Source organism: Montipora foliosa, chromosome 2 (assembly GCF_036669935.1).
Source record: "Montipora foliosa isolate CH-2021 chromosome 2, ASM3666993v2, whole genome shotgun sequence".
In the NCBI taxonomy this organism is placed as follows: domain Eukaryota; kingdom Metazoa; phylum Cnidaria; class Anthozoa; order Scleractinia; family Acroporidae; genus Montipora; species Montipora foliosa.
Genome location: NC_090870.1, coordinates 11,102,931 through 11,116,866, shown reverse-complemented (window position 1 = coordinate 11,116,866; position 13,936 = coordinate 11,102,931). Strand labels below are relative to the sequence as shown.

General features: G+C 40.0%; 1 protein-coding gene and 1 long non-coding RNA gene across 2 annotated transcripts; both read right to left on the bottom strand.

Annotated features, from left to right (window-relative positions):
• Positions 1 to 1,370: 1,370 nt before the first annotated feature.
• Positions 1,371 to 6,916, bottom strand: LOC137992412 (uncharacterized). Its single transcript, XR_011121684.1, has 3 exons — positions 6,321 to 6,916; positions 3,143 to 5,440; positions 1,371 to 1,478 (listed from the first exon to the last, which is right to left on the bottom strand). It is a non-coding gene; the product is annotated as an uncharacterized lncRNA (long non-coding RNA).
• Positions 6,917 to 10,778: 3,862 nt separating this feature from the next.
• Positions 10,779 to 13,353, bottom strand: LOC137992410 (apoptosis regulator Bcl-2-like). The gene is made up of 2 exons (XM_068837745.1): positions 12,773 to 13,353; positions 10,779 to 11,547 (listed from the first exon to the last, which is right to left on the bottom strand). The coding sequence occupies exons 1-2, from the start codon at positions 13,226 to 13,228 to the stop codon at positions 11,425 to 11,427; spliced, it is 579 nt and encodes a 192-aa protein (XP_068693846.1). The 5' UTR covers positions 13,229 to 13,353; the 3' UTR covers positions 10,779 to 11,424.
• Between the last annotated feature and the right edge of the window lie 583 nt (positions 13,354 to 13,936).

The window sequence follows — 13,936 nt, the reverse complement described above, 5'->3', positions numbered from 1 at the left end:
CGTAATCTGTAGATTCTTCTTCAAAAAACCCTGTGTGGTGTCTTAACTAATCAGATTTAAAATAATGAGTATGTTATTGCATATATCTCTACAGCACATGTGTGCTAGGCCATTCCCGAGTTCATGTTTGCCTCCCAATCTCGACCCCAGAGCAGAGCTGTTCTCTTGACTGAGGGAGAGAAGAGCTCTGGGGAACCCTGAAACAAAGTGTTTTTTCCATCGGTTTTCGAGAAGAACAATGAACAGCGTCTCTAATTGGTGCATTCGTGTTAGCACGAGGAGTGAGCAGGCGCCGTAAGGTTCAAATAGCCAATTTTTGGCTATGAGAATCCTACGGCGCATGATCTCCTACATAGAGTTTCCCAGAGCCTTGGGTCGATCCGAGGTGACGAGAATGGTCTGCCTCCTAGCTCTTCAAAGCAAGTCTAAGTGCGACGTTTTTCTAACGAAAATTAGTTTTCATTCATATGTAAAGTAGAACGAATTTCAATCACAAAAACTTCACACTTAGCCTCGCTTTAAAGAGGAGGCATACATGATATTGCCTTATGCGCCTCAAAGAAAACAAAACATGACTAGTTAAGTATGTGTGATGTTTCAAATGAATTGCCACACAATTAATGAGACATTGTACCGCATAGAACTGATATAATCCCGAGTTCAGTGGCATATCGGACGGCGAAAGCTCTCGGAACGCAAGTCTCGCAGTTATTATCAGTACGGGTCAAATGTCGCGATTACATGGCACCTACATAAGGATGATGAGCAAGTAGATCTTCAATGCAACTTGGTGACAGTTCAGCTTTACCGTACTTACTGAAATATTAAATATTAAAGTTCTTCCTACAGCTCGACAAAGTAAATAACTTCTTTGGGTCCTGGGTTGCCACTGTTTGATTGTGCCTCAGGATATCTTTTCTCGCTATCGCAGAGTAGCGTATGTTATAATAGCCTGCGTAGCATGGCGGTTTTGGTTGCTAAGTAATAAAGGCGGGCGAGGTTCTCGTGGCTTCGCCGCTCGTTCTCGCGCGCTTGGCGCGCGAATTTCGCGGCTTCGCCGCTCGTGCGCCCGGCTCGATAAAACCGCCAATGCTACGCAGGCTAATGTTATAAACACCCCTTGCTCCCTCGAACTAACTGATAGTTGTTTTGTCCTCGCATCGTTACACTTCATGATTGGCTGCCGAGAAATTGCTGTTATGAATCGACAAAGAATCGATAAGTAGTCAGTCAGTCCGTCAACCAATCCACCCATTCATTCATCCATTCATCAATCAGTCAGTCAATCAATCAATCAATCAATCAATCAATCAACCTATCAATCAGTCAGTCAATCATTCAATAAATCAATCATTTAATCAATCACTCACTTGGTCAGTGAACCAATATTTATTTGTCTAAGGTAGGTTCATCGGTTCCCTCTAGATTAAAGCAAGGATAACGCTATCCAGTGAATGAATCAGAAATGAATTCCTATCCTGCAAATTTAACAAGTAATGTGAAGGTTTAGTATTATTATTCAGACACGAAGTTTCTGCCGATCAAAAAAGTGTGTGCAGCAGTTGCAAAGACCAGATCAATATTCCTAATAGTGAAGAAACAACGCAATAACAACATGATTTCCGAACTGATGTAATTTCCAAGCCGATCTAGCTTAGCCCCCAAGAAGTCATCTTAAATATTCCGCATAAGTTTACCAAATAGGCAATCATTCATCCCACGACAGGGGTCTTCTAAGGAGTGATGACATCACCATTTGCCTTAAATTCCTGTTTATAAAGCCAGCTAGAAGTTCTTAAAAACACATATGCCTGTCGAGATGAACTCAAGCAAATAATTGTCTGCTTGTGTTATGAAAACGAGTTTTAATTCGCGATTTTCAGAGTGCAAATCATTGCCAGATCTAAATCCCCTCGTGACAAAAATCTTTATTCATCTCATATTTTTCTAAACAGGGTACCTCATTTCTTAACAGGGGCCGCTGAGAGGGAGAGGCTAGGACGCACATATACCAAGACCTACTGTAGCCCCCCCTCCCCCCTCCCGCCCACTTTCAAACGTTCTCCGCGGCCCCTGTCGTCCCCAGGCCTTCAATTCAAGCGCCCAATGCAATAATGAATCAAGACGTGGGAACGAGGGCAATGCCGCATTCATGTCTTCGCATTCATTTTCTAGCGAGGTTGACTGGGAAGGAGGGTGAACTGCGTTCTTTGATCGGTTAGAAAGTCGCACCGGAAAATTATTGAAACGAATTGTCATTTGATGGAATTATATTTTAAGATATCATGACCAAATATTTTTTAAAAATCCGAGGGTAAATAAAGATATATGATATGATATGATATTCTGATCAGAGTATATTTGAACCAACCAAAATCACATTTTGTCTTGTGATAACGCGAAAATTATTCGACAATCAACAAAGCAGAATGCAAATTTCTTGAATTTGATGTTTTTGATTTGAAATGTTGCTTTCCAACATGTTCCAACTGTCCAAAACCAAGGGAATGATTTTTTACTTTATGACCTCCTTCATGATGGAGTTTTCGTTATGGTTATACACAAACTCCCGCCAAAGCAGCTCGGCTACCTTCCACTTCAGCACTTGCACTGACTCCCTCCCCTCCCAGGCTACGGCTGAGTGACGCACATGGGCATTTTGAGCACAAGTTACTGGTCCATAAACATGCCGTACAAAGCAAATAGATACCGTTTGCTGAACTTTTATGGGTTTATTTTAAATGTTAAATGACATACTGCTCAGTATTGCCTCTCTTTCTCAACAGATTATTGATACTTCTATTCTTTTCTTAACTATCATATATCCTCAATTTGGAACTTTTGTGTCTCAGGACTCCTAGTTGCTCCCGCAGGGTTTTTGGCCCCAGAGGGCCAAAAACCCGAGGAGGCACCTTAGGACTCCCCACGTGATATAGAGGAAGACTGGAGAACAGAGAATGTACGTATTTCCGGTAGATTATAGTTATTGCTGTTTTAGGAGTAAACTCATTAAAGATTGAAGATTAAAGATTAAAGATTAAAGATTGTGGTGACAAAGCCGCCGCAAATTTGAAAAAAAATTGTTAAGTACTTGGAATGGATTTTAAATTAAACCCGGAGATTCTGCTTTGTAGGAATGTACCTTCTTTCCTTTTCATCGATGCGGAAGATCCACACACCGACTTTTTTAAGTAGATTTGTTTCATCTCCTTTAAAACATCGCTGCCCAACAATACTAGCCTTGAGGTTGTTTTGAAGTTAGGAATCAACGGTTTCCCATTTATTGGCTGGAGGGTGTTCATACAGGTTTTTGACGTTCCAATAAGCCCTATCGAACTGTCAGTGTTCAAATCAGGGATAATCGAAACTGATTAAGAGTGTATCAAAAATGAACGATAATAAATAATTCAGTTTTCATTGGATCCATCTGAAAACTGGTTTGCTCTTAATATCGACAGGAAAAATTTGCTTTTTACTTATCTGTTAAGACATGTTCAATAATCATTTGTTTAAGAGACCGCACACCGCACGTATTAATTGAAAACGTAGCATCTACGTGCTGTCATGATTTTCTTCTTTGCCGCATGCCCGGGCGAAGCCCAACCAATTGTGGGCCAACAATAAGGAAACTTTGCCAAGTAATCACAATTGTTTAGTTTCTGCTGTTTAGCCTGTGATAAATACACTCATCAGACCTTGTTTTTCTCGATTTCATTGGTCATGATCTAACTGCAAAAGCAACAAATACATTTTTTTTTTTTGCTATCCAGCTTTACTTTTCTTCAAGATAAATGGTTTCTTTTTGAGCTCGAAGTGTTTTCGAATGTTTTCTCGTTCCAAGATAAATTATTTTAAGAATCTGACCGAAGCCTGTGAGCATCTGCGGTCGAATCGGTTCAAAGACCCTTCAAATGCCTCAGCGCTTATAAAAGAAAGCCGACGTTTGGCAATGTCTAGCCTCTGGCTGTTTTTCTGATAAATCATCTCTCCCAATACCTTTCTTGGTCATCGTTAACGGAAAGAGAAAAAGTAGGCATGATTGTTGTCATTCTTCTGTTATTAACTCAGATCACGCTATGGATCAAAGTCTTTTTCAGAGATCACTTGAAAGCTAAAGCAGGGAACGCCACCAAACAATTGAAACGAAGCCTTTACACGCCGGGCTCGTACGTTTTACATCACTTTGAGGTTCTCGTTTTGACAGCGACGCGAAAACTGGACCAATATTGAGATCATTCGAAAATATTTTTTTTCTGATCTGGAAGCATAACGTGTTCCAAAGAATAACCGACTCCGCAATGTCTTCATCAGTCGAGTGTTATTTCGAGGACGTGAACCAGAGCACCCGAGGATAAATTTTTCTTTCAGTTTTCTCTCCAACTGAATCGCACTGTTCAAACCAAGTTTATTGGTAGTATGTTGATACACAATTTACACGCCTTACAGCTTGGAATGATTATGAAATGGTTGCATTAATTAAAGGGAAGTTGTAGCTGTGGGTGATGTTCAAGTTTTGGCCGCGCATAGCCTAGGGCTGTCTAAGTAAGACAAAGTGACATCCGGGTAGAAGTCGTGATTAATCTAATTTTTGAAAAAGCTGCTCCAAATTTTTAATGTTAGCGTTGACCAGTTTTCACTGTTTCTGCTTCTTGAGCTGTAAGTTTGCTAAAACGAGCAAAACAGATCAATCGTATCTTGCAACAAACTGTGTGTTCTGTAATTCTTACCACAAAGAAGATTTCAGGATGTTAGAGAATGGCTGTCTCTTTTTATTGTATCGAACGAGAGGTGATCGTCCACAATTTCCACGCATCGCTAACCAGCCCTAGAGCGCTTCAAATACCGTATTTATTCGATTAAGCGCTCTGGGGCCGGTTGGTCGAAGCCTGGTTAGCACTGACCGTTGGTTAAGAGGTATCAAAACCAATCGGGTTCCATGCTATTTAACGCTGGTTAGCCCTAAGCACGCTTCCAGAAACCCGGGCCAGGGCGCTTATTTAATTTTTGGACTTTCAGGGTGGGCGCTTATTAAATTCTCACCATTTTCAGTATGTAAAAAAAATATTTTGCAGCAAAACATGGCAAAATATTAAAGCATATTAATTGTAACTGTTCATTATTTAGTTTACGTATGTCCAGGACTAACAACTCATTGTTCGGTCTTCGCAGAAGTCTCTTTAGCTACATGTATCATGATTCTCAATCAACTTCAATGTCATCGTCGCTCAGCTCAATAAGTGAACTTTCTGGTGCTGCCTCCTCGACATCCGACAGCGTAACGTCAGCAAATGGGTCAGTCGCGCGAGAAGCTGTTAGGGATGGATGCTGTTAGGGATGGATGTCAGGCAATCTTGTCCTTAGGGGTGGGGTGGTGGGGTGGGCGCGAAATCGAGTAAATACGGTACCCACAGGCAAACCAATGGCCGACTGTAGTACAAACCTGCACAGTATGCAACGAAAAAAAGCGGCATAAACATTGTATTCAGAATATACAATTTGTGCTTGACACTGACTTTTGTTAACGTTAGAAACAACGTTAATAAAACTTCAGAGACGTTTCGACCGAACAACTTCGGCCTTCATCGGTTTTTAAAAAGCCAATTGAGTGACGGCTTTCTAACGACTATTGTAGACAAGGCTCGTGTCGTTAGAAAGCCGTCACTCAGTTGAATTTTAAAAACCGATGAAGGCCGAATTGGTTTGGTCGAAACGTCTTTGAAGTTTTATTAACGTTGTTTCTAAAGTTAACAAGAGTCAGTGTCAAGCACAAATTTTACAATGACTGCAAAATTCTCGGGCGCTCATTGGCTACTTGTCATTGTCAATAAGCGGACAGACACATAAATTTATAATTTATGCAATAATGACGGGATATTGCTCGAGTCAGATTGAAGTTTCTCCCAATTTCCAAAAGGAAAATTGGGGGTAACCACGCATTTTTCAAAGATAATTAATCAACAATATTAGCAAAAGGCTTTAAAATACAAAGCAACTTATGGCGTTCCTTTCCAAAATTAAAGCTTAATTATCTCTGAAAAATGCATGGTTACCCCCAATTTTCTTTTTGGATACCAAGAGCACTTGCTAAGTTCTGCTTTCTCCGCATAAATTTAAACCGCGCAAAAATATCCCTCCATTAGTAAGAACTACCGACAGGAAATCCGAGTATCTGGAGATGCGCAGAACGTCTGCGCAATAACAATAGTAGGCACCGTTTTTAAGCGGAGTTGGACCGCGGTTTCACATTCCGGAGATGACTTGAAACGGCTTAAACGCGGTTTTAAGCACAGGCTAAAATTAGTTGAAATAATCACTCTTACGTGTTAAAGTGATTGGTCTCAGTCACTTGAACAATCGGTATGTTCGTTGTAGCTTCGTATCACGCCAAAAATGTGCTTATGGTTGGAAATTGGAGGGAAGCCAGAACAGCCGGTCATGAGGAAAATTTATTCGGCACTCTGAAAGAAAAACCCAAGTACTTCTTTTACGATGGAAAGAATGTATGAAAGGAACACAGGAACTGCGCAAATAAGGCGATTTTCTAAGCGAAAAAGCATTGAATTGAATAAAACAACACATTATTGTAAAGAGTTAAAAGAAACCTGAAAAAACCTACGCTTCAACCAACCTTCACATTGCTGAATTGTAGCATAAATTTGCGGAGGGATAATTTCCTTATAGTGCCTAAAATAAATACCACTCGTTATGGTCTTCCTTCTTGTCCTGTTACGGTCGTAAGTTATGGAATACTCTTGCAAACGATATTAGAACAATCCAGGAATTAAGTAAATTTAAGTTTGCAAATTTTAAAATGAAATTTGATACTGACGGCTACACCTTTCGTGGCAGTAGATTTTTTTCGTCGTCTTATTTTTTAATCCTTAACTTTTATCATTATTATTATTATTATTATTATTATTATTATTATTATTATTATTATTATTATTATTATTATTATTATTATTATTATTATTATTATTACAGTGAAAACGTATGGATGCCATATGGATCCCTATCCAGCCAACCTGGGCGCGTCGAACGTAACCCAGGAGACCCTAAGGCAAACAACTCTGTAACTAGTATAATATATAATATATAATATATAATACATAAACTAAAATTGCTAAAAGATGTCTCTATTCACTCTTCTGCTATCCTTAAGACATCACTTTCAGTATGCGGGAAATGTTCAGGGTGTGCGAAATGACGGCTCTCTACATCCGGAGTAGAATCTCTCCTCCTCGAGCCCCGAACAGTTCCCTCATAGCCTCGTCTACCTCACTGGACCACCCTCCTAGGACATCTATGATGATGTTATAATGACGAAAGTCATATCCTGGGAACTGCTGCTTGAGTTCCCAGCGGAAGGGGCCGTACTTGGTGGTCTTCTCTTCTTGTTTCTTTCCTCTGTTCTCCGTCCACGGGCAGCTCATTCCTACCGCCAGAACTCTCTTCTTCTCGTGATCTATAAATCTCGCATCCACGCTGTTCTGCCTCACTTGCTCACTTACTGCAAAGAATGGGATATCTCAATATGCTTGGGCCTCGGGTGACTCATAAATGGGTTTGGGAACGACCGAAGAATACCACGGTGGCGCTGTATCAGAAAGCTGAAGCTCTCTAAGCATTTCCCAGAACACTACTTTGAGGGCCGCATTATGACGCGCGAGGACGCGCGAGGTACTTATTCTGCGCAAGCGCAGAACAACTCGCTAGCACGTGTGGTTAGGTTGGTTGGTATGGGTCTTGCGTGCGTGATAGACCTTTATCGGTTTTAGCTGTTCATAAAGTTCGAGCTTCCCCGCGCTGGTGTGTGTCGGCGCCGTATCCCAGTTCTTCAGCCACGCGAAGCATCCCCGCTGGTTCAGCTGGTCATCCTCCCATCTAGCTGCGAGGAGCTTTCCTTGCCATCTCTTTTCCTTGACTTCAGTTTTCCGCCGCTCCAGTGCAGCCTATTTGAGGTGCCTCTTGGTCTTATCTCTACTAGGTACATCTGCTCCATTCGTGTTGTCACGACACTTGGGGTTCGGAAAACTCAGGTCAAGGTGTCATACACAAGTGTTGGGACCACATAAGGTGCGACAACACTGGAATTGCAAGCTGATTGGACGCTTGAACTCTGTTATCATTATCATCATTATTATTATTATTGTTATTATTATTATTATTATTATTATTATTATTATTATTATTATTATTATTATTATTATTATTGTATCAAGTAAGGTAATTATTGCAGAATTTCATTTTATATTCGTCCCCAGCTTTTTTCGGTCAAGGGTTCAATAGTTTGCAGCGGGCTGCACTTTTGACGTCATTGATTCAATATGACGAAGTTTCTTTCCAAATTTGGTGAACAGCCTTGGTTATGGTGAATTGTGCGTGTGGTTTTAACCAATCAGAAACGGGGAAATATTTAGAATGAATAATAATAGGTCATGTATTGGGGAGCAGTGGTGACAGCACTCGCGATGACAAAAGCAGTGTTGAATGGTTGTTCAAGTAAAGGTTAAACGCTTTTAAACTCATTCAACGTCGATTCAGATTCGTTTCAACACCATTGAAAGGGGGGAGCGAACGATTTCAACATCGACCGAAATGATATATGAAGTGTGGAAATATATTGAAGTGTGGATATGAAATCAAATACGTAAGGCTGGGTGGGATATCTGTATAAGTTGTATATGTATCAAGTAACAAATAAGAAGAAAAACATCTGTCATTTTAGGGTTGATCCACGTTTATTTTTTTTGATATCTCGTCAAAAAAGGTGTAAGTAGCATTTCCGAGCTTCAAGATTTCAAGATCAGGCTGGCGAAGAATTCCTCCAGAATCCCCTACAAGTTAGCGTCTCCGCGCTTGCTTGTTAGGCCCCTCGATAAAAAGACTAAAAAAATACGCTCCGTCGTACCTGCAGCAGTTGGTAAATTATTCGAGCGCTGCTCACCGGTTCCATTCTAATTAGAACACTGAACTGCCATCAACTCGGTCTGCGAGCCAACAAAACCAGCTGACAGCAAGGGTTTTCAGTATTCATGTATTATTTACTTTTCAACTTTTCTTAAAAAAAGAAATGTGCACTTGAACATTACACTTCAATACTTAACAGGTCAGGTTGAGTTCTTCCTATTGGTAGAATTCAGCTTGAGTTTTAATGTGATAAAACAATTTCAGATCAAAAAAAAAAGCAATTTCGAAATTAAAGAACTTTAATCCTCGTTCTTCTCTATTATATCCCTTTAATACCATTAAGTCTGTTCCTGATATTTTCATTTTGTCTTGAGTGATTAGGATCAGGGGGTGGCCAGTTTAAAAATTAAAAACATGTTTACGAATTGTTATCAACTCCTTCAGCTATGCAGGTAAAGGCGTAGTCCTTCCTTTTTCAACAATGAGGAAAAACTGCCAAATAGTTTAATATTATCATTCGGCGTGCGTTAAGTTTTAAAGATGTCAGTTTTTCTCCCAGTTGTCAATCGATCACGTTCTTACTAATAACCGAGAAATAACTTCCATAAGATCTTTGACAACGTTTATCCTGTAACTACGCTTTGTTTTTTCAAAAATGAAATATTTCAAATCTTTAGCTCTGCATTGGTTTTTTTCCCCGTGACTGAATATTGTAAGAATTTCAAGAGGGAAGATAAATCATCATGCTTTCAACACTTTTGATCATTAACCTTGAATGTCCTTTAGTTTTAACCCGTGATCAGTCGCATCCACTTCGAATTCAGTTTTGCCTGTTCGTTGTGTTTTCGCCAATCTGCTTGGTAGAGCTGCAAACCGGTATCCACGAGTGCCTCCCAGAGGTTTTCAGAGAACATGACTAATGCGAATATCTGACAGGGAAAGTTGGGTTCAAAAGGTAGTGAAGTAAAAAAAGACAAGAAGCCACTTTTGTGAGACACTCCCAGGGCAGATTCCGTAGCCAACCATATTGTACCAGTTCAAAGGTCTCATATGGCCACTTCGTAATTTGACTTTTTTCATCACCCATAAATTAATCCACTACGGTTCCCTGAAAAGAGGGCTTCTTTACAGCCGGTGCCAAGCTTCACTGAACTAAAATGTAAAGACAACCCCCTCCCCGAAAAAACACACCACATTGGGAAGGTTGCAGAGCATTACCATCTTGTCAAAAGACGAAAGGCGTGAACTACGCATTGTAAGTAATCTTCATTCAGGCCAAAAAAATGTCTCTCTCTCCCACTCGGGAGCAGGGTACATGTTGATGTTGCTTTTGTAACCAATCAACTCTAAGGGGCTTGGACAACATCGGCAGATAGCAAAAGAAAAGAACTTCCGTGTTCGTAGCCTAGGCGTTCATCCTTATAGAATGCACTTAAGTCACTTCAAATGTACTTTCGCTTTCTCTAAAAACTATCTGCATACTTTTAAAGTGAAATCATTGTTTACCAAGAATGAAACCAATTGTTGTTCTAGTTCTCAAAAGTACTTAAAGAATGCAGAGTCAGTGGGCGGCATAAAGAGAACCAAGTGCCCATTTTGAATTGAATCAACCACCCATAACTGTATTACAGACAGCGCAGTTGAAAGCACAGACTACACAAGGAAAAAGATTATTAATCACAGCCATTGTGTATCTTGCCCATCAGCCCTTAACTAAGGAATGTGCTTCCCAAGGGATTTGATTTTAAGGAAACAAATGGACTTTGTTCTTCCAAAAAGCTGTTTGTTTTGGTTACTCAGCCCTGGTGATGTTAAGGTGGTTTGATATCTCCCCATTCCAAAAAACGTGGAGCAACTACAACATCATATTTTATGTATCATTCCATTTACATGGATACTTTAATTTTATCTTTGAGATAAAAGTTAAAATCACTTACACTCTTACACTCTGTATGTATCTAATAATTAAACTGAAGAAATTGATGTTCATGTACACATAAGATAAATAAATACTCTGGGTTAGAAGGTCAATATAAAAATGCACACCTAAACTGGAAATATTCACATTAACTGTTCACTTACACAAGTAAACTTGTAATTAAGATTCATTAGTATTTCTTTGGACAATTCTATACTTTCCATCGGGCAAACAACATTCACTAGTGAGTTCATCAAAACTTTGTCCTTTTCTAAAAATCTGCGAAGTGTTTTCTTTCCCTTTTGGCAGGTTGACGAAATACAACCCCTGTCGTGTTTTCTTTTCTTTTCTAACACGTCGGATCTCTGACTTCTCTCCAAAAGAATCTGCAGTTGCAAAGCCCACAGTTGGCAATGACAACCTAGAAACTTGTTTTTTTTCTTGCCCCCCTTTGTAGGTTCTGGTCACATTGCACTGTTGGCAAAGTAGGGTTTATCTGTCAAAATTATGCAATCTAGCACTGCGTTGAGTGCTATTCATCATCAACTAGGCACCCTTAAAGTTAACCTTCACTGTATTGTACTTTATCATCATCGCTAGCTTTTCACATACAGCATAGCGGCAAGGGTGCCCAGTCCCAGAGTTGTGTAAAGAATGCTGTTCCACCAAAACTTCTCTCGCTCGTCCTGAACGTCTTTGAATTGTTCTGAAAAGGCTTCCTGAAAGTCAAAAGTAGTGAAACTTATGTAGATTTGATCAAGTTTCCGGCGAATGTGCAAAATGGGGTGGATAGACAATGCGAATTGATTAGAGGGTCAAGTTAGAACAAGTCACATTTTTCCAAGAAATGTTTACAACTTTGATGTCCTCTTGAGCCTGCAAGACATTCTTTTGGGCGGTTCTCCATCACTCTTATCTAAGCTGAACCTCTCATTATATTCTTGATTTATTTTACCAATATAAACAACAATTTGGAATTTTCACAGATGTTGAAGCAATGGGAATAATTACGCACTCATGCTTCAGCAATACCGTAGGTCGCAATCGCGTAATATCGGTTCTTAGAGCAAATTACCTGGAAAGGGGCGAATGAATTGGCGCACTTTGACCGGACCATTTTCGGATTTAAAATTACCCTTGTATTGTGATATTTTGGAAGGCGCTTGACCTATTGTCTGGGATAAAAAAAAAATATTGTCTGGGGGGAAAAGGAAAAACGTCTTCAGCGGGCGTCAAACAAGCAAGGCCCGCACGAAATCCGCCCAAAAACCGTGCTTTTGGCCGGAAAAATGGCGAGCATGTGATTCTGTGGTCACGCCGACCCTCGAACTTCAAAAGAACACGTTGTTAGGGCAGAAACATGCACATATCGGGCCGTTATAGGTAATCTACTTATGCCTAAAAAAATCCAACGCTTATCGCTTCAAGAATCTTCGTAAAAAATGTGGAAAGTTAAGTACTCAATATAGGTATTCAAACAAATTCGAATATCTTCACGTATCCTCCCCACGTATGAAAAAAAGTGACTTGCGAATGATGAGAAAGAACGATAAATTTTTTCCTAATCCGAGATTTTTCACAAATGTTTTACAAGTATTTAGAAAATCAATAAAACTTATAAATAACTTTACCGCAGGGTGGTTCACGAACCAGCTGCGCTCATAAATAATTCACATTAATTTTTCACATCAAAGAATTGCGCCTATGCTAGAACTTCCCGTGGGAAAACCAGATTTTACAACTCGAGTGTTCCCATTTCAGAGAAACGAAACACTTTACATGGCCTATTTTTACCCAGTCTGAGCCAAAATTCGAAAGCCTACCTCGTTAATTTAAGATTACTTTCCATCAGCCACCAGACTTCGATATTTTCTCATTCCAAACGTTTGATCATTTACATATATATTCCACGTAAAATTACGCGAACAATAAAAATATACGTACCCATCCTCCTGTTTTCGTTATCCATTCTGCCAAGGTTCTCTCGCTCAAATAATCCGAAAGCCATCTGACAACATCTTCAACGACGTCAATCTCGTGTTGACTACAGAACACTGCCACTTCGGCCGCGAAGCAAAACAGAACAACGATGCGACCCCAGTTTATTCCTGTACAGAATATTTCATCTGCCACAGTTCTAAACGTAACGTGAGCCGTAGAAGCCCTGATATCAAGTTTATCACACATGTTTTTCAGTAAAAGTTGATGCCGAGATTCTACTTCTCTGCCAATTCGGCGGAGAGTCGCAGCAACTTTCGTGTTTAAACGGTGAGCCTCCTTTCCAAGCTTGTTGTAGTAAATGTAGTCGCAGGCTAACTCGTAAGCGAATCTTTCCTCCGAGAATTTCGTCCTTCTATTTGCAGACATGTTCGGAGTATGGCAAACCTCTGAAGGGGCCATTTGCAGCTCGTTTGAATTCACGTTTTCCACAATATTAAATTTACACTGTAGGCCACAAGTCAGTGGAATCTCTCAACCTTAGTTTTACAACTGTGGTTGGCGTCTAATATGAGTGAGTACTCAAAGAGGGAAACATCGAGAAATTTGATTGGTGGTGAGTACCCATAGAAGGGAAAATCAAGCAATTTGATTGGTGGATATTTTAAGAAGTGATCACTGATAGGCGGTTGCCTGGAAACCTTTCAGAAAATTGACAATTGTCGTCAAATTAATTATTGGACCTCACGTACGCTTTGGGCGAGAGAAATCGATAAACAAAACAGAAATAGCACCATAAGTTGCGACATCTCTGAAACGAATTACAATAAATCACGAGACGCTTTACAGCAGCTTCGCCAAATTCACTGAAATAGTTTAAGACCATGGAAGCCCCTAAACATATGTTTCCGCAATCGCACGCTTTGTTGATCACGATCCAATATCGATTGATTATTATAATACATGGTAACATCCGTTTTCTCATCCGCAGATATCGTAATCAGTCACAAAAACTGAAGTCTTTGTCCCTTCAAACGACCTTTTTTTATGACAAGTTTTTGTACCCCGGCTAGATCGAAACGTTATTGACATTTTTTTTTTGTTTTTTTCCCTGATCAGAGGAGCGGCTCTTTGGACCGGAAGGGATACACATCATGTTTCAGGGCCTTT